At 35.3% G+C, this 21,401-nt stretch overlaps 1 protein-coding gene across 3 annotated transcripts in view; it reads right to left on the bottom strand.

Moving 5' to 3' along the window:
* The window catches only part of RTN4 (reticulon 4), a 68,267-nt gene that overhangs the window by 42,445 nt on the left and 4,421 nt on the right, over nucleotides 1–21,401 (bottom strand). The window contains exons 2-3 of one of the 3 annotated variants that reach the window (XM_007190010.2): nucleotides 7,729–7,785; nucleotides 4,638–7,034 (exon numbers count right to left, since the gene is read on the bottom strand). The exons of 1 other annotated variant lie outside the window; for it this stretch is intronic. In XM_007190010.2, coding sequence (XP_007190072.2) covers nucleotides 4,638–7,034; nucleotides 7,729–7,785 — 2,454 coding nt within the window. The remainder of the gene's footprint in view (nucleotides 1–4,637; nucleotides 7,035–7,728; nucleotides 7,786–21,401) is intronic. One more of the 3 variants, XM_057558733.1, reaches the window with a different exon arrangement.

Below are 21,401 nucleotides of genomic sequence, written 5' to 3'. Positions count from 1 at the left end.
AAGTTTCTTAACATCCCTAGATTTAGGTTTTGTCATCCATGAAATGATTCCTTCTTTCCGATTATGGTGAAGACTAAATGAGATGACTATGTGAAAGTGCTTGGTGCTTAAAAGATTTCCCATAAATGGTAGTCTCCCCTTTCCAGGTAAAATGCAAAGAATTCAGCTTCTTTTCTCAGCCTTTCAAAATTCTTAATTTAAAAATGTCCTAAATAGAGAGAAAGAAAACCTAAAACTGAAAGCAAACTGAAACAATTCTAACTTTATTTCAAATGAGTATTATAACCACACTGAAGGCGGGGGAAGGTAGAAGGAAAAGGGAAAATAAAACTAATCCGAGTAACCTGGGCAGGGTTGAGGGAGGTGGATTTGAAAAATTATCCTGAACCCTTTATGTTTATTATAATGATATTATAAAACATTCTAAAACTATTTTAGGTGTACTCAAGGATTAAACAAATTAATAAATGTATTGGTAGTGTTAGAAACCACGTTCTCACTATAGAAGGAACATACAAATGTGAAATGAGGGAAGAAAGAAATAGTCCTCTGGGAATGTTTTGGATTTGGAGGTATCTACGTAAACACATGATTTCATAAATATGTGTATGTTTATTTGCATGTATGTATACAAGTACTTCCTACCTCGGCCCACTGAAAGGGCTAAAATGGAAAGACCCCACAGGAGCAAAGTACAATTAGCATCCAGCTCTTGATCACTGAAAGGAATCAGGGATCCTTGGAGAAACTGCTGACTTCAGGGCTGGGACACAGTGGGCAAAAGATGAGCCTACAACATTTCGTTATGCTAGAAAGTAAGAAGTGCTTCCTTCTCCACTCAAAAAAAAAAAAAAAAAAAGGACAGCTGCATGTCCTTGAGCCAATTTGAAGGGGAGCCCTCCAAATCTGTGGCAATTGACAACCAAAATAATTAAGTACAGTAATGAATTATAAACCATTGGGGGGAAAAGAGAAATTCATGAATCCATACTGATAATTAATTACTTAGTTAATGGAAAAGGAGAGCTCTTGCTAAGAGTAGAATGCCAGGGTTGATGGATAAATGTGGAGGAAGCATTAGAACTGAAAAATCATCTTTTGCAAACTTAATGGTAAAGAATAAATCAATCAAGAATCATCAGTAGATACTAAATCTAGGGAGGGAATTTTGATGGAGGGCAGGATATTTACACGGTCTTGAAGTGTCACCCATCAGACTGCTTATTAGTTGTCAGGAAGGAAGAAAGATAGTAATTATACAATAAGGAAATCAGGAACCACCTTGACCAGATGGTGTAAATTAAACCTCATCAATGAGGGACTGATGGATAGTAGGTACCTCCAGATTGCTATGAGAGGGGCACTACATTATCTTCATTTTGGCCATGAATCTACAAACTCAATCTAATCACTAAGAAACATTAGACAAACGCAAAACAAGGAACTTTCTATTAAAAAGGAAGAAGGGAAACGGCCTGTGTCCTTTAAAAATGTTACAATCATAAGAGATAAAGACTGGAAATGTCCCAGATTAAAGGAGCCAAAGGTAACATAACTAAATGCAAAATCTGGCACTAGACTGGACCTTGTAGTAGAGGACACTACAAAGAACATTATTAGGTCAACTAACACAACTAGAATATGGATGGTAGATTAGAAAAAAGTATTGTATGAATGTAAAATTTACAAAGTTATAGCTGTACTGAGGTTATATAAGAGAATATCCCTTTTAAAAGTATTTAGGGGTAAAACCGAATGTATATAACTTAGTCTCAAATGGTTCAGGGAAAAAAAGGATATACTGTATCTATGTATCCATTGTCTAGTTATCTATAAAAAGAGAGATCATAAATAATAACGTAAGTGGAGAAATGTTAGCAGGTAAATTTAGATGAAGAGTATAAGACATTCTTTGTACTACTTTTATTTTTGCAATTGTTTTTAAGTTTGAACTTATTTCCAAATGAAAGTTAATTTTTAAAAAGCAATCATCCTTTTCTTAAAAGAAACTCTCTAAATGAGACCATAAGTTTTAAAAAAATTCTGCTTAATTCCAGTCAGAGAAAATTTAGCATCCAATGTATCATAAACCCTCCTTTAGCATAGATTGGTTTTTCAGTTTAGTTCTGAATAAACCTGAATGTTTCTTTTCACTGAATCACCCATGGCCAGTCTCAAATCCATCTGTGTCCCTAGCTTCAAGTGAGTAGCTTGAATAACTTCAGTTTCTACATACTGACCATAATACCCACACATATATACCTGCCCCAAAAATACCAAAACAGGATCTGGAAAACTTTTATTATATTTATATAAATGAACAGGTCTATGTGTTTACTCACATTTGCTAACTGCAGCTTTTATAGAAGCATCTCTTTGTGAAGCCATTCCTAATATTCCAAGGTAGAGACAGCCTCTCTGTGCCCTTAGTATGTGTTGATGATCTTCCACTTCCAATCATACACTTATATCCCTAAACTGTCATTCTATGCCAAACTGGGACTTCCATGCATCATCTGAGAAAAACATTTCAACTGTCATCTGGTAGTGCTGCCTATCAATTAACTATTCTTTTCAGAAGTTTCACTAACTGGGTCTATATTTAGTAGTATAAATTTAAGCAATTATTAGAATATTGTAACTTATACATTTATATTCAAAATGAGTGGAAAGTTAAAGTGCCAGTGATAATCATAATATATTTTAAACAAAAATGGAAACCATCAGGGTATTAAAAGCATAAATCTTTAGCCACAAATTTTTTTAAAAGTAAATAAAAACATATGAAACGTTGAGCCTCTAAATAATGACGTACAGTGAAAGAAAAAACAGAATGAATGTTCATAATTATGAACTGAGAAAAATCAGTATTTACATTTCATTGTTAAGAATACAGTTTGACAGAATTCCCTGGTGGTCCAGTAGTTAGACCTCGGTGCTTTCACTGCTGTGACCTGGGTTCAATCCCTGGTTGGGGAACTAAGCTCCCACAAGCCACATGGCGTGGCCAAAAAAAAAAAAAAGAAAGAATACAGTTTGATAAAATATCCTTATCAAGGGAGAAGACTAGTATTCCTTTTTCCCATAACAAATTTTATCCAAAAATATCAATAAGGCATCAATGTCTGCATCAATAATACCTTGCTCATCTCCCTTACAAAATCAGCCTTTCTTCCCAAAATTAAAATTGAATTCTGCCTACAAATGTCATTTTAAGAAAACAAGGAGAACAAACTGGAGATAATAAATTATCTGAGCAAGTTTTATTTATTATTTAATACTTATCAATACTTTCATGTTTAAATAAGAATAAGAATCAGAATTACTGAATCTGATTCAGTAATAAGAATCAGAAAAATTTTAAAAAACACTTAAATATATCATAATCAAGGATGTAGAAAATCGTTAACCATTTGAGAACAGGGATTACCATTATAACACCTTCCCTCCCTTCTGACAAATTCTCAATCCTTATCTTAACTGAGCTCTCTAGTATTTGATAATGTTGATCAGTTCCTCCAACTTTAAATCTTCCTCTTCCCTCGGCTCCCCCTAGTTGATGTCTGTGGCTTTAATTACAATCTCTGAGCCCATGGTAAATACACACATATATTCAAGGTCTCTCTCAAGAGCTTCATGTTTAATATCCATCATTCTTGGATGTCTCATAGGTACCTTAATTACAACATATTCAAAACGGAGTTTTTTATTTTCTCCCACTTTATTTTCTCATGTTGCCTAAGTCAGTTTCTCATACTGCCATGTATTTGCACATACAAGAAACCCAGGTTTCCTGGAGTAAGCTTTAACTCCTCCCCTTAACCTTCATGTCCAATTCCAATCAAACACTAAGTACTATGTCTCCATGCTCATCCCATTGCCTTACGTTCATAATTTCCTCTTTCTTCAATTACAGCAACTCTGAACTGGTCTCTGCCACCAGTACTACCTATCTCCAATGCATAAGGATATTCAGTAAATACACAGTCATCATCTAAATTAGAATGCTAAATAAAAAACACATGTACAAATCACTTTACACAAATCAGATATGTGGGAAGTGTAGAGTCAAAAAAATGAGAATTAGCACTTTTCAGGAGAATTAAAAATAGCACACCTCAATTTATACTTTTCAACAAAACGTCTAATACTCAATATGCTTAACTTTATACCTTTTACTGGAAATTATTCCATTATATTGAAAGATTAGAAACAGGTAACAGATATGTTCGTCAAAATTTTTAAATGAAGATACTTCTGGGAAAACAAAAGTAAACACATCTGAAAATATTTTGTTTGAATACCTCTTGCTCTTCATGCTATCAGGAAACACTAAAGCAAAAGAAAAGAAGGGAACAGACATTGAAGCCAATTCTAAAAAAAGTTTTTTCTAGTTCCATGGTGCAATATAAAAATGACCAACAAATAATTGTGTGGAAAAGTTAAGAGCAAGGGTGCGTGATGAGTGCAAGAGGGCTAGAAAAAGCACTAAGATCTTAAACTGAGACAGTAAAAAGAATTCTTATCAATGTGATATATCAGACACTATAAATGTAACATACTACACAAAATGTAGTAGAATGTTCCATAGGTCAAAAGGTGGCAAGAAAGCACAAAATAATGTTTGGATTGATTACCTGAAGTTTTACTCAGCTCTGCTGAAAATATAGCAGATGGTGGTCTGTGCTCTTTTTCTGTATCAGAAGGAAGTTTTTTCTCAGCTTCTTTCACAAGAACTTTGGGTTTAACTATACTGCCTATCCCTGTTTGAGCATCCAAAGCAGAAACATCTGGAGGCAGTAAGGGCACCTTTGAAATATCAGCCCTATCTTTGGAGAACTCATCTGGGACATGAACTTCTTCTTCATCTTTAGGCTGTACACTCTTGACAGAAACGTCATGGGGTAATTCTGAGCAAGGCAACGACCCAGCTCCATCCTGGACACTAGCAACTTCACTTTTGTAGGATATTTCTAGGTCAGTGTATTCCCTGGCTAATGTAGGAGAATAATCTGTTTTAGAACTGACAAATGTAGGGAACTCATCTATAATCTCAATTGGAGATGAATCTGAAAATGTTTCACTCTCTCTTATTTTTGCTTCCTTAACAATAAATAAGCCATCATTTGAATAAACTGCAGTGTTGAGCTCCTCCATCTGCAAAGGAATTTTCTCCTTTTGGATCAATGTTGAAACTTCATTAGATGATAAGGTATCTTTTGTGGTATCTAAATTGGGCTGAAAAGATTCCAAATATGGCTTTCCCCCCTCAGGTGGTGGTGAAGCACTGAGGTTTTCCTTACTTTCATGTTCTATCATTGATTCAGATGAAGTTTCAATGAGATTTTCTTTTACAAGTATCACTGCTTCATCTTGTTTTTGTGGAACTTCAGGAATTGAATCATCACTAAACAAGTCAATTGGTTCAGAATCAGGTGAGGAATCTTCAACTAGCTCAGAATGAGTGGGCACCAGCTGTGCAACTTTTGCTATTTCTGAATAACTAGAGAAATCTGGAGTTGGTTCAGTAGAGAGCTTTGTTTCTTTAATTAAATCACATGCAATAGATATATAAGGAGCTTCTGTTTCTTGAACAGCTACACTAATACTTTCAGGCTCTTTAATTTCTTCATTCATTCCTGATACTTTTTTTAGTGATACATTCATGGCCTCTTCATATGGTGGGGGATTTTCAGGCTCAAGTTTTATGCTTTCATAATTAACCGAAGGAGGAGCTTCTAATGGTGATGAACTGACCTGCACTGCAGAAGCACCAGCACTAGGAACTATAGAATTTAATGGTGCTTCCATGACAATGTCAGGCAAAACTGGTGAAGGAGTAGCTTCAGATTCTTCAAAGGATGGGCAAAGCTGTGCTACAGGGTAAAGTGACTCCTGCATAGCTTCTGAAGTTTGAACCAAGTCCATTTTTGTTTCGAAGGCAATTTTTGTACCTGTAGCTTCACTCAATTCACTTTCACATGCTTCCTGTACTAAATCTGGGGTTAGACCTTCAGGCATGTTTGCCACTACTTCCTCAGTCACCTCTGATAAATGATCTGTTGTGTCATAATCTGTCTTAGAATCCTGTGTTGCCACAAGGAAAAGATTTGATGTTTTGGCGCTAGCATTCTTCTCTGTTACAATTTGGGCCTTTTTTTCTTCTATTTTTTTTTCATCTGTCTTATTTTCTGAAGTATGATCTTCCAACAAGGGAAAAATGTTTGCTGAAGGGTTAAAGGGAGCACATGTGATATATGCTCCTGAACCATCTTTTATAGCTTCTGGTGTACTAGGAAATGAAGTATCATCATTACTGCTTTCACTATCTTTTTCATGATTTGTTTGTTCAAGGCTATCTGAAAAACGTTTCTTATCCACTTTACCTTCCAATTTGCTCTCTATATTACCTCCTGCGGCCAAAACATCACTATCTTGCTTATAGGTATCTTTTACTTCCCATACTCGCTCAAATGGTTTGAAGTCTGCATATTCCTCCCTCAGAGGAGCTTCTGCTACAATTCCCTTTTCATTAAAACTGTCTTTTGTTTTTTCTGGAGACATAACTCTATCCTCTTCTTTAACTGATTTGGTAAGGACTATAGGTAACTCTTGCTGAGTACGAAGGATATTATTACTAACTAAGTCCTCTTCTTCATCTTTATTCTTCACAATTATTTCTTCCCTAGGATTTGCTACTGTTATGGCAGATTCTGCTCTTGGAGAGCCACTGAATGATGATCCCATTTCTGAGTATTCCAATTCTGAAAACTCTGGTAAATCTCTGTCTACAAATGGTTTTTTTGCCTTCTCTGAGAATTCTTTAGAAGCTTCATCTGAAATTTCTCGAAGTGTTCCTTCGGTAGGTAGTACTGCTGGTAAATTACCAAGGTATTCATGTTCTTTAAAAGCAGCAGCTGAGAGAGGAGCTAAAGAAGGAAGAGAAGCAGCAGTTTCAAGCAGGACAGATGGAAAATCCTCTTGACCAGCAGAAACAGTGTTAGCTGGCTGCTCCTTCCAATCCATAGCTTTTTCTGTGACCATGGACAGAAAGGAAAGTTAGAGAATGCCAGCGTTCTCAGATTTAATGCAAGTTTTATGACAGATCCAAAAATACTGTTAGTAAAGACTTACTGTTAACTAAAATGCTAATAACATTTAGTTAATAAACAATAATCAAGTAGACTGAATCATAATTGAAAAATTAAAGCTATTGTCAAAAAACATGTGCATGGCTAAAGAGGCTATTAGATACTATGCAAAGACATCAAGTCTTTGAGAAAAACCTCACGTACAATTAACTGAGAAAAGCTACTTCTAACTAGTCTCAGAGGAAGAAATGAGGATTATTTGAGAAGAGAGTTTGAGTGACAGCATAAGAAGGAAAGGGCACTGGATAATTAACTGTCATAGGCTGACATTCTTTTCTATGAACGTCTGTCAGCTATAAGCAAATAAACTGTATTTGGAAAAAATGACTAGTCAATATGTAAACATAAATCAAGGGGCCAAGAATTCCTTACACATTTCCAATTATTAATTAGGTTTCTGCCCATTTCTCTCTTGGACACAGCATATAAAATGCAAATTTCAACTTGGTCAGTAGACAAACATTCTTGGAACCATGCTTATTTTTGGCAAATTCAAACTACTAAGCATAGAGTGAACATAACTAAAGAATTAAAGTTAGAATACACAGAGGATAAAAGGCTAGCAGAAAGAACTTGCCTGCAGAGGAGTGTATCACAGGCTCAGATGCAGCAGGAAGAGCAAAAAGTGTCTCATCTGAAAAACAAATAGAATATAACCTCAGCAGAAATAAAGACAGAGTTGGAAGGAGACTAAAGAGGAACAAGCAAGGGGTTCAGTTTGTAATGAGTTAACACAAAACTTTATCTACAGAGAAAAAGCCATGATGGAAAGGAAAAAGTAGTACCATTAGTAGTATCATTAATCCAAATTAAATTATAATATATATTATAAAATTGATTAAATGATATCTATAGAACCTATCATTTTTCAAGAGGCAATAACATGTTTATGTTAAAGAAACTTCATGAACCAAAGTGGCTTTAATATACTAATCTTCTTATCTTTTTTTATTGGTATATGTTCAATTTAGAACACTTTCAGAAAATCATGCATATTCTCTACTTGTTATTCTAAGTGATTTACATGATGCAAGAACTCATTTTACTCCTTACGACTCTACTGTTACAAGTGTTGCTGTTAATATCTCATTTAACAGATTTAAAAAAAAAAGAGTGATAGACAAGTAACTCACTCAATAGATAAGCAGTGAGACTCAGACAATTCAACTCCAGAGCTCACTTTCTTAACCGATATATGCTGTATGTTATAAATTCAATGTTTGTGTTTCCCCTAAAATTCATTATGTTCAAGCCCTAAGGTTCAATGTGTTGTTTGGAGATGGGGCCTTTCGGAAGTAATTAGGAATACATGAGGTCATGAGGGTGGGACCATCGTCACAGGAAGAGATCATGTGAGCACACAGAAGGCAGCAACCTATAAGCCAAGAAAAGAGGCCTCAGAATGAAACCTAACTTGCCCACATTTTGATATTAAGACTTCCCAGCCTTCAAAACTGTAAGAAATAAATTTCTGTTGTTTAAGTCACCTAGTCTATGGTATTTTGGTATAGAAGCCCAAGTCAACGAACACACTATATATTGGTATATTAACCTTGTACAATGTCATTTCATACCTGCAGTTGGGAGATCTTGAGCTAAAGATCTTCTGGGGTTTATACTAGAGAAAGGGCTCTAGCAAAAGACAACGTGAAATAGTCTGAGAGACGACAGGAGGTATTCCTTTAGTGTAGAGGACCTAATAAATTTGGACACTTCTATCTGGAAGAACAAGCTAGACAAGCCTGATTAATAGAAGAAAAAAAAAGAAATCAGAGATGTGGCTATCATGAACATGGAACTTGTCTTCCAAGGGTATTCCTTTTGATGAATAGAGTTAAATTCATAATGTCACGTAAATTTAAAATTCATACTAAGTATGATGTCATATCTAAAGGATTCTTAGATGGGGTGGAGAGGGGAAATCCATGACATGCATTTAAAAGTCTCCTATAACCTAGAACAACAGGTTGAATGGGCCACTCATCCAAACCAGTAAGACACACTGCCTTATGAGATTTTATAAAATGTACACATATGTGTACACACTTTTTAAAGATGACTTGTTATATAATCTTAAATTACACAGTTCTCATTTGTAAAATGACAATTTGAAAATTCTTTCAGCTAAAATAATGAATTATAATGTTGTACAAACTGAGATCTGGGGGTCAAAGAGCAGAACCAAATAATTACACAGCTGCTCCACCTAAATAAAAGGAAGCAAATCCTTAACAAAATGGTTGTCTTTTTCATCTAGACAATATAGTTAAAAGCCAACTAATTCAGAGACAGTCTACTTGGAAAGTGAACTAGAAACATGTTAAAATCAGAGGGAAACCAAACTATATCTAAAACTGTGCCAAAATTTTAAAGTATTTTTAAAAAATATATCCTTATGCCTATCTAATACCAGAATCTCTCTTATAGCAAAAACTATATTCCTGGCACTTGGTCAAGTGAGAAAGTTTACAAATTGGTAGTTGAAATATTCACAAATCTCCAAAAAAAAAAAAAATCCTCATTTTGTAAAATGAGACTCAATCCAAAATTAGCCACAAAACAAGTATTCCATTTCTAAAAGCACTTAGAAAAAAATCCAGAAGAGGTCATTACCATTTTGCCTTCAAGAATTAGAGAGTTGCTCAGGGACTCCTACTAAGGCCCATCATGAATCATGGGATCAAACTGCCTGGGTCCAAACCCCAGATCCATCACGTATTACACAATATAAATGTGTAACCCTGAGAAAGTTACTACTTAGCCTTTCTGTGCTTCATTTCCTCATTTGCAAAATAAGAGTAACTACCTCAAAATGTTGTGAGGGAGGGAAGGGGAAAAAAGAAACAATTTGCCCTAAGTTACAGAGCTAGGAGCCCAGAGAGCCAGGATTTGAATAGGTCTAACTCCCAAGTTCATGGGCTGTATCCTATGCACAAGCGCTATAATAAATTACGTATTCCTACTTTATCAGCCCCATAAATTTGAGCTCCTGAAACAAGATAAACAGTCACCCAGCAAATACCCTGTAATTATCCAAAATACTTAACTGATTGTTTGCTTTTACTTCACCATATAACAACATTTATAGAGATGTTAATGATGGCCAGGCACATTTATTTCACATGGTCTTTTAATACTCAAAACCACCCTGTAAAATAAGTACTACTGTTATCTTGATTTCACAGATGAGGAAACAGAGGCATAAAAAGGCTAAGTAACTTCCCCAGAGTCACAAAACTGAAAAAAGTGATGTATCTGAGACTGAATCCATAGTTTACCAGTCCATGCTCTTTTCTTTAACCGCTCTGCAGTACTTCTTTTCTAGACTTTACTATATAAATTTAGAATTTGAAAATGACTAATAAAACTAATGATGTCAAAAGAAAATTTTGATCAACAATACTTATATATCACAAAAGCTACCAAATTCTAAGGCTAAAACACCTAAAAATTATTTATTTCCTGTTCTGAAAAAGAATTACTGATTTTCATCTTCCTTTTTCTGCAAAAGACCCTCACTTTCACAAGTGAATAAACTATTTTATAATAAGGGATCCTATATTAAGTAAAAAGTAAAATGTTCTGAATTACTGAGATACATTACACATACACTTACATTACTGGGCTTACAAAAAAGGTAAACAACTCCCCTTCTTTCTATGATCTACTCATAATGCCAAATTCTAACTACTGAATGAAATTAAAACCTTAGTCATCAATCTCATTTGTACTACTTGAACAGAAAGCCAGAAGAAACAATAAATCTTAAGGACTTAATTATATATATCCACACTAAGTAAAAACATAATGTCATATTACAAAAAAAAAAGTTTTCACTAAATAGGCAAAAGGGAAGCCAGAACTCTATTACGTCTCTCCTCTACAGCCATCAAAAAGGACAATTCTATATATTTTTCTTGCTCGAAAACATTTAAAAGCTCCCAGTTACATACTGAATTACACCAAAAATTCTTAGTCAGATATATTAAGGCCCTGCACTATATGGCCCCAATTTAACTGTCTAAACTTATCTCAACATCTCCTTACATGTCATCTATGCTAACAAAATAAACTTCTTCCTAACCAAACCCATGCTTCCCCCTCCTGCATATGAATGCTGACATCCACTAATGCTCAAATTCACCATATTCAGCCTCACTAACTCTCTTTGTAAAACATACTCATTCTTAAATTATTTTTGTTAATCTTCTACATTTCCAGGTACCTAAGCTCAGAGAATAAAGTAACTTATTCAAAGTCACATAGCTTAATGACAAAGCTAGAAAATAATTTAAACTATAATCATATATATATTTTTATTTCCTTATTACCCTCAGCAAAATGAATAGAATCACTGAACTACTTATAATGACAGTATGAAAGATTTCCAAATGATCTATTCCTCATGTTGGCCCTAATGCTAGATTCTTTTCCTTACCTAAGCCTAAAACTAGAATATAAGTTTCGATTAATTGCCTCAGGGCTACAAACTTTGAACGCTAATTACTTCCACCACACAAGAATCAGTTGCAAAATTAAAGTTCACTGAAGAAATTTTTTTTTTTTTTTTTTTAGTAAATCACTTTTCAACAAAGTAAAAATGGCATTATCAGTTTTGAATTTATTACTGGTCAATTCAAAAAATATATATATGCTATCACAATCTCACCAATGTCCACACACTCTTTTACCAAGTATTTTCCTTGACACGTTCATTTCAAAACCTGTTTATCAACCAAAAGTATAAATGGTCAGGGCTTCCCTGGTGGCGCTGTGGTTAAGAATCTGCCTGCCAATGCAGGGGACACGGGTTCCAGCCCTGGTCCGGGAAGATCCCACATGCCACGGAGCAACTAAGCCCGTGCGCCACAACTACTGAGCCTGCGCTCTAGAGCCCGTGAGCCACAACTACTAAAGCCCACGTGCCTAGAGCCCGTGCTCCGCAACAAGAGAAGCCACCTCAATGAGAAGCCCGCGCACCGCAACGAAGAGTAGCACCCGCTCGCCGCAACTAGAGAAAGCCCACGCTCAGCAACAAAGACCCAATGCAGCCAAACATAAATAAATAAATAAAATAAACTGTAAAAAAAAAGTATAAGTGGTCAGTAAAATCATATCTAATTTATAAAACAAGAAAAATAAACTGCACTTTAAAATCATAGAGAAGAACCTCTGCTTCTAGCCATGAAAGTAATTTTATCACACTAACCCTTCCAACATAAACAACTATAAAGCTGGGCAAAATATATGAAGCAACTGTCCTGAGACACTGGACCACATGCAGAAGTGTAATTCCTGAGAAGAGGGAAGCACACCAGAGGAATGCCCTGGCTTTCTGTCTGAAAGCACTTTCTGTCAACAGCACATGGCAGAGGAGCCCAAGGATACTGTGCTCTTGCTGGGCAGAGGAAGCTGTTGATTTGTCTGGGATTTGTGGGGCAGGGTGACATACAAAGGAAAGCTTCAAAGAAAAGGAGCTCCAGAAATCTAGATAGATGTTCCCTTTAAACCTTTGGCTGAATACAATGCTGCACATATAGATCACAAGACTTACCAAGACCCAACAGACAAATCTATGATATAGAGTTGTGAGCTGAATGGATATTCTGGAGGTCAGACTGTGCTGGAAGACCTGACCTAAAGTTCTGGCCAGTCAGAGTGGAGAGATCTCATAAACACCCCAAGCATAAAAGTGAGATTCCAGAAAAGGTACACCTTAAGAGTGGGACTACTACAACCCTAAAGTAAAGGATACTCTAGACCAAGAATCAGCAAAACGTGGCTCATGGGCCAAAGCTGTATTGGGAGAAAGTCATGTCCGTTCATATGATGTATTATCTATGGCTACTTCTGCATTATAATAGCAAAGATGAGTAGTTAGATAGAACCTGCAGGACCCACAAGCCTAAAATATTTACTACTTTGCCCTTAAAGAAAATGTCAGCCAGCCACTGCTCTAGACCCACCCTAACTTTAAAATCAAGACTTAAAAAGATCAAGGTGATTCGCCAGCAAATCAATTGCCTTCCAGAACAAAACTATCACCACATCCATGACAAGCAGTATAAAATAAAAAATTACTGGACATGAAAAGAAGAAAATTTGAGCATAAATAAGAAAAAACAGCCTATATAAACAAAAAGAAATAGTGTAAATGTTGGATTAATGAATACTAAAATGGAAATTTAAACAGCTTTTAAAAGTTCCTAAGTATGTACAGTAAAAGACATAATGAGTGAACAGAGAATCTTGGTAGAAAAACATGGACTAGAAAAAGAACCAAATGGAAATGCTGTAACTGAAAATTACATTAACCTAAAGAAAATTTCACCAGATGAGCTTAAAAGTAGATTGGACAATGGAGAAGAAAAGATCAATAAACTTAAAGAGCAACAGAAAAAAAATATCCAAACTGAAGCACAGCATGAAGAACAAAAAGCTGGGGGGAAAAAAATGAACAGTCTCAATGACCTATGAGATAATCAAGCAGTTAAAGCATACATAACTGGAGTCCCCTCAAAGACAATAATAACTGAAACAGGAAAATAAAGTTTTAAGATATAATGGCCTAAAATTTGAAAATAGTGATAGAAAATACCAGCCCACAGATCCAAGAAGCTCAATGAACCACAAGCAGGATAAACACAAAGCCACAAAGAACTACACTGTAGAGGCCAAACTGCTGAAAACCAAAGACAGAGAAAAATCTTAAAAACAGAGGGAAAAGGCAGGTAAACAATAAGAATGACCTGACTGCTCATGGCAAACAACGCAATCCAAAAGATAATAAAACATTCTTTAAAATGATGAAAAAAACTGCAAACCTAGAATTGCATGCAGTCAACCCTCATAATCTGATTCCTTAATTTGCCAACTGGCCTACTCACTAAATTGATAAACCCAAAATCAGTACTTACAGCAGCAGGCACATGCAGAATAGCCAAACATTCCAGTCCCCCAACATATGTTGCCAGGTGGGGTCAAACAAGGCAACCCTATGCCTTCTTGTTTCAGCTCACATACAGTAAACAAGTATTCTTTTAGCAGTCTATTTAGTGCCCTACTGTTTGCATTTCTGTGCTTTCTGTTGGTGATTCTGATATGGCCCGTAAGCACAATGCTGAAGTGCTGTCTAGTGTTCTTAACAGCAAGAAGGCTATGATGTACCTTACAGAGGAAACCCGTGTGTTAGATAAGGTTCATTCAGACATCAGTTATAGTGCTGTTAGCCATGAGTTCAATGTTAATGAGTCTACAATATATATTAAATAATGTGTTTCTTTAAATAGAAACACACCTAAAACAAAGTTATATACTGACGAGTAACAAAAATGCTATGACTAAAAGGTTCACAGGAACCTAACCCTGTATTTCCCCTCGGGACAATGACTCAGTATCTGCTAATTCAGTATTTTCTGTGACTTTATAGACCATAACCACCACAAATAACAAAATTGACTATATTCATCAAAAAATCCTTCAAAAGTAAAGCTGAATTAAGATATTAACAGACAAACAAAAGATGAAAACAAAAGCTGAAAGAAATCATCACCAAGGGACCTGCACAATAAGAAATGTTAAATGAAGTTCTTCACAATGAAGGAAAAAGATGCCAGACAGAAACCCAAATCTTCATGAAGGAATGAAGAAGGGCAGAAATGGTAAATGTATGTGTAGATACAAAATATTCCCATTCCCTGAGTTCTTTAAAGAAATGGTAAATATATGAATAGATATAAAGTATTCTCATACCTTAATTTCCTTCAAGAATAATTGACTTTTGAAGGAATACAAATTTGAAAAGAAGAAGTAAAACTGTCACTATTTGCAGATGACATACTATACATAGAGAATCCTAAAGATGCTACCAGAAAACTACTAGAGCTAATCAATGAATTTGGTAAAGTAGCAGGATACAAAATTAATGCACAGAAATCTCTTGCATTCCTATACACTAATGATGAAAAATCTGAAAGAGAAATTAAGGAAGCACTCCCATTTACCATTGCAACAAAAAGAATAAAGTACCTAGGAATAAAAAAAAAAAACCTGACTTTTGAAGCTTAAATAATTAAAATATATAATAATATATGTAGAAGTAAAATGTATGACAATAAAAGCACAAAGGATGGAAGGAATATGTAGAAGTACAAAAAAAACAGAAGCAGATGGGACAAAGAGAAAAGAGACTTAAATGGGGACTTGCCTGGTGGTCCAGTGCTTAAGAATCCATCTTACAATGCAGGGGACGCTGGTTCAATCCCTGGTGGGGGAACTAAGATCCCACATGCTGTGGGGCAACTAAACCCACGCGCCACAACTAGAGAGAAGCCCATGCATCGCAATGGAGAATCCCACATACTACAACTGAGACCCGAAGCAGCCAATAAATAAATAAACAGACTTAAATGAATCATATTAATAATTACACTGAATGTAGTAAATGGCCCCAATTAAAAGGCAGAGGTTTTCAGGCTAGATAAAAACCTTACTATGTGTCACTTAACAGGACACACACTTTAAACATAAAAACACAGGTAGGTTAAAAGTAAAAGAATGTAAAAGGATATATGATCCAAGCACTTATCCTACAAAATCTGGAATGGCTATACTAATGTCGAGCAAAGTAGATTCAAACACAAGTATTATCTTGAGATTACCAGAGGTAAAGAGGGGCATTTGATAATGAAAAAGGAGTAATCAGACATAACACTAAATAGATATAACACTAAAGGTATATGGAAAAGGTGTTAATAGAAGTACATGAAGCAAAAACTAAAGAGAGACAAAGACAAATCTACAAATATTATTTAAAAATTTTAACACTCAACTCTCAGTTAATTGACAGACTGGACACACATGCACATACACACACACTCAATAAACAAGGATATAGATGATTTAGACAACATTCCAATGAACTGACTTTTATAGAGCACTACAACCAACAACAAAATATACATTCTTCTCAAGTACACATGGAACATACACCAAGATAAACCATTTCGTGGTCTATAAAGCAAATCTCAATAAATTTAAAAGGATTGAAATCATGCAGCATATGTTCTTTGACCACGTGAATTAAATTGAAATCAATAAAACAGGAAAATTCTGGAAAATGCCCAAATGTTTGGAAATTAAACACACAATTCTAAATAACTCACGGATCAAAGAATATATCACAAGAAAAATTAAAGAATAATTTAAATCAAATGATGATGGAAATCTGCAGGATACAGCTAAAGCAATGCTTAGAGAGAAATTTATAGCTCTAAATGCTTTTAGAAAAAAGGGTTAAATTCAAAGTTTAAAGCTTCCACCTAATGAAACCAGAAAAAGAGCAAGTTAAACCCAAATAAGTAAATATAAATAGAGCTGCAATGAACATTTTGATACATGACTCTTTTTGAATTATGGTTTTCTCAGGGTATATGCCCAGTAGTGGGATTGCTGGGTTGTATGGTAGTTCTATCTGTAGTTTTTTAAGGAAACTCCATACTGTTCTCCATATTTACAGTAGTCAGGACATGGACACAACCTAAGTGTCCATCAACAGATGAATGGATAAAGAAGATGTGGCACATATATACAATGGAATGTTACTCAGCCATAAAAAGAAACAAAATTGAGTTATTTGTAGTGAGGTGGATGGACCTAGAGTCTGTCATACAGAGTGAAGTCAGAAAGAGAAAAACAAATACGTATGCTAACACATATATATGGAATCTAAGGAAAAAAAAAAAAAGGTCATGAAGAACCTAGGGGTAAGACGGGAATAAAGACACAGACCTACTAGAGAATGGACTTGAGGATATGGGAAGGGGGAAGGGTAAGCTGTAACAAAGTGAGAGAGTGGCATGGACACATATACACTACCAAACGTTAAGATAGATAGTGGGAGGTAGCCACATAGCACAGGGAGATCAGCTCGGTGGTTTGTGACCACCTAGAGGGGTGAGATGGGGAGGGTGGGAGGGAGGGAGACCCAAGAAGGAAGAGATATGGGAACATATGTATATGTATAACTGATTCACTTTGTTATAGAGCAGAAACTAACACACCATTGTAAAGCAATTATACTCCAATAAAGATGTTAAAAAAAAAAACCTAAATAAGTAACAGAAAATAAATAACAGCAGAAATCAATGATATAGGAAACATGCAAACTACAGAGAAAAATCAATGAAACCAAAAGTTGGTTCCTTGAAAAGATCAATAGAATTGATAATCCCTAAAATGATCAAGAAAAAGAGAAAAATAAGTATTGGAAATAAAAGAGGGACTATCACTATAAATCCTAAATAATAAGAGAATATTATGAATAAGATTATGCCAGTAAATTAGACACTTAGGTGAGCAGACAAATTCCTTGATGTCTACTCATCAAGATGAAATAGTCAAGTTCCTTGAAAGGCATACATTTCCAAAACTGACACAAGCAGAAATAGAAAATCTGAATAGCCCTACATCACTTAAAAAAAGTATACCCATAATTTAAAACCATTGCCACAAAGAGAACTCCAAGGCCAGATGGCTTCATTAGTAAATTCTATAAACATTGAAGGATGCTTATGAAACTCTTTCAGCAAATTAAGGAAGAGCAAGCACTTCTCAAAATGTTTCAGACTTATGCACTAATACCAAAACCAGACAAGGCTATTACAAGAAAATAAAAATACAGAAAAATATTCCTTACACAGGCATGCAAAATTCTTTAACAAAATATTAGCAAACTGAATCCAGAACTTGGTAGAATAATAAAACTCTCAATAATTTAATAATGATGGCGATTAGTTGAGACTGAAAAGTTATAAAGGCTATTTGTGAAAGAGATTTATATGATAGGTTTAAGTGTATTTAATAAACCCCCTTAGAACAAAGATGAACAGAATTTTAAACAAGTAAATTCCCTTCTTTTCTGAAACCAAAGACTCCAGTAGATTAAAAAAAAATTTTTAATGCTTTAGGTCAGCTTCACCTAGGGCTGTCAGAACACCGAGATAAATAAATTTAACAATGGCACCTTCCAATTAGTCAAATTTACACATCAGTCTATAAAGTTGGGGAGAAAAAAACAAGCGATTTTTTTTCTCTTTTCACAAAGGCAGATGACGGAACATAAATACATAATTGCCCCTACAGTACAACCACAAGAGTCCTCTGGTTTTAAGAGAGCAGAGAATACTTTCCGGGTGGGGGCTTGTATTCTTTCCTAATCTCCTACATGTACCTCTCATAACTACAATCGCTACTCATCTTTTTGTCCCTGTACTCCGCCCTAAACCTGGTTAAAAAAAAAAAAAGAGTGTGCTAATTTTTTCTTAATATTGAACTTCCAAGGGACCACCAATATAACCAGACTATTGCCAAATCTGTTTGAACAACAAAACTTTATAAGCCTTCTTCATCTATGGTAATAAGAACAAGTCATTAAAGAAATAATGTGGTTTTTTTTTAAACTAGAGGGCCACCTAAGCAAAGGACTCAGGGACTGCTAAAAAGATAATCCAATATTTAGCAGCTTACAGCTCCTACTATAAGAGCAGGAGTGGTACCTATTGTTTGGCATTATCTATCAACATTTTCAATGTATATACCCTTTGGATCAATAATTCCACTTACGTGAATTTATCCTACAATTCATATATCCTACAACACATATATAAATTTCTATGCGTGTATTTGCAAAGAGGTATATATAAAGGTGTTCACAGCAATGTTACTTACAACAGAAAAAGCTGATAGACAACCTAATATAACCATCAATAAGAGACTGATTAAATAAAATAGGGTACACCCATATACCTTGTATATGTAAATAAATTAATGCTTTAATTCAAAAGACTTGGGTTGTTTTTTTTTTCTTTTTTCTTTCTGGTCACACCACGATGCAGAACTTCCCTGACCACGGAATGGAACCCATGCCCCCTGCAGTGGATGCATAGTCTTAACCACCGGACCGCCAGGGAAGTCCCAAGACTTGGGATTTTTATTTGAGAGAAAATATTGCAGTAATTCTAGAACGATACAGAATATAGATCAGGATTCATCTATAATGTTATATTCATTCAACAAATATCTGAGTGCCTATGCCACATCTAAGGCACTGTGCTCAGCAATGCAAATATGTCATACAGTCCTTTTCCTCAAGGAAAAAAGGTAATACAGCCCCTTTCCTCAAGGAGCATATAGTCTGGTGAATAGAAATGAGTAAACATACTATTCCCACGTATATAGTATGATACATATGATGAGGTAAGAAAAGAATGTTACGGGAACACATGAGTAAAGCAACTTAAAAATTAAGAATCACCATTCCAAGAAACAAAAAACCATCAATTTAGATGTGAGATTATCAATTACCCTTTAGAGTTGAAAAGAATGATGAGGCCATTGGTCTGAGAACACCTTAGCATAAGTAGAGCTGGGTCCTACCATTCTGCATGCCTACGTCCTACATTAGCTAGCCACAAAGGTCACACTCACCCATTTAAACACTGCTGATGAATTATGGTTCTGCCCTTACAGTTCCCATCCTTGGTGCTACCACCCCCAGAGGGACCTTCTAGGGTCTATATTTAGAAACAGGAACAAAAAGTCTCAAAGAATGTACTGTAAGAATAGTTTATCTGCCAACATTTACTTCTACTTAGAGGTCCCAGGGAAAAATCAAGAAATATTATCTATTTGGTTGGTACTTTTACCTTGGGCTGGCAAAGTACCTTTAAAATGTGCCATTTAGGGCTTCCCTGGCGGCGCAGCGGTTGAGAGTCTGCCTGCCAATGCAGGGGACACGGGTTCGAGCCCTGGTCCGGGAAGATCCCACATGCCGCAGAGCAACTAGGCCCGTGAGCCACAACTACTGAGCCTGCGCATCTGGAGCCTGTGCTCCGCAAGAAGAGAGACCGCGATAGTGAGAGGCCCGCGCACCGCGATGAAGAGTGGTCCCCGCTCGCCGCAACTAGAGAAAGCCCTCGCACAGAAACGAAGACCCAACACAGCCAAAAATAAATTAATTAATTAATTAATTAATTTTAAAAAAATGTGCCATTTAAATTGGGGCCTTGCAACAGCAGTGATTCAAATAAACTGCTTTTAGGTATATAATGAAACAACTAACATTAAACAGAGTCAATTACTGAACAATAGAAAATATGTTCCTTTTTGGAAATGTTTCATATAACATAGCAAATCTTCCAAGTCTACAGAAATATAGTGCTCAAATAGCATGTTTTCTAAATACTATTCCACATAATTAGACATGTATCAAAGGTTCAATATATATTCATCACTTCATTTTAAAAAGGATTTGAGGAAGCTCATGTGTTACTAAAAAGAACCATAAATTTGACACTGAGCTTCCTAGGAACCAATGTGAAATGTAATTCACTTTATCCTTAAGGAGCACACCACTTGTTCCCAACTGTTATTCCTAGTCAGAAAATTAGAAATGGTTAACAAGAGAATTATTCAGAATCTCTAAATTCATCAGTTCCATTCTTTGTTATCATTTTCTAGATAATAATAGGAGGAGAGAGGATGGGGAATGGATTATGGCATGACATCTCTTTCTTCAGAGGCAACTACTTCCTGGGAGTGTCACATCATTGTTTACTTGAACTTTATGTTAAGGACTGATACTTAAGATTTAAACTATATATCACTCAAAATCTTTTAACATTTCTAATATGTGCTCCTATGCTGATATAAATAATCATATAATAAATGACTGTAAAAGATGAATAATTTTTAATCCTTAAGCCATAACCTATACTTATGAGCAATATTCAATTCTATACAAGCTTCCACTGCAACAACAACTTTGGACAATCTCTGAAATTGATTTAATAAGCATCAACATTCTTTTCTTTGTATTTATATCCATGGCCTCCAAGTCCTATCAATTTTTCTTTCATAAAACGTCTTATTAACCTAACTATAAAAACAGAGATTCAGAGCCAAAAAAATCATGCTTCCTAGAGTTTCTTATATTCCTCCCTGTATTCCATTTTCACTGAATGAACTAGTTCAGGCTCTACTCATCTCTCTCAGAACTACTGTGAAAGATTTCTAAATAGTTCCCCTATTTTTCTTTCGAACCTATCTTGAATATTGTCACCAATTCACTTTTCTAACACTGCTTTCATGATGCCATGCCTCAGTTCAATAATTTTCAGTGGCTTCCCAATGCCTAAAGCAGTAATTCAGAAGGATGAAAAATAATGAAATAACTTTATATTTTGGAAACGA

Source organism: Balaenoptera acutorostrata, chromosome 12 (assembly GCF_949987535.1).
Source record: "Balaenoptera acutorostrata chromosome 12, mBalAcu1.1, whole genome shotgun sequence".
Taxonomy (NCBI): Eukaryota; Metazoa; Chordata; class Mammalia; order Artiodactyla; family Balaenopteridae; genus Balaenoptera; species Balaenoptera acutorostrata.
Note: the sequence above shows the minus strand (reverse complement) of the source record. Positions and strands in the feature narration are given on the sequence as shown.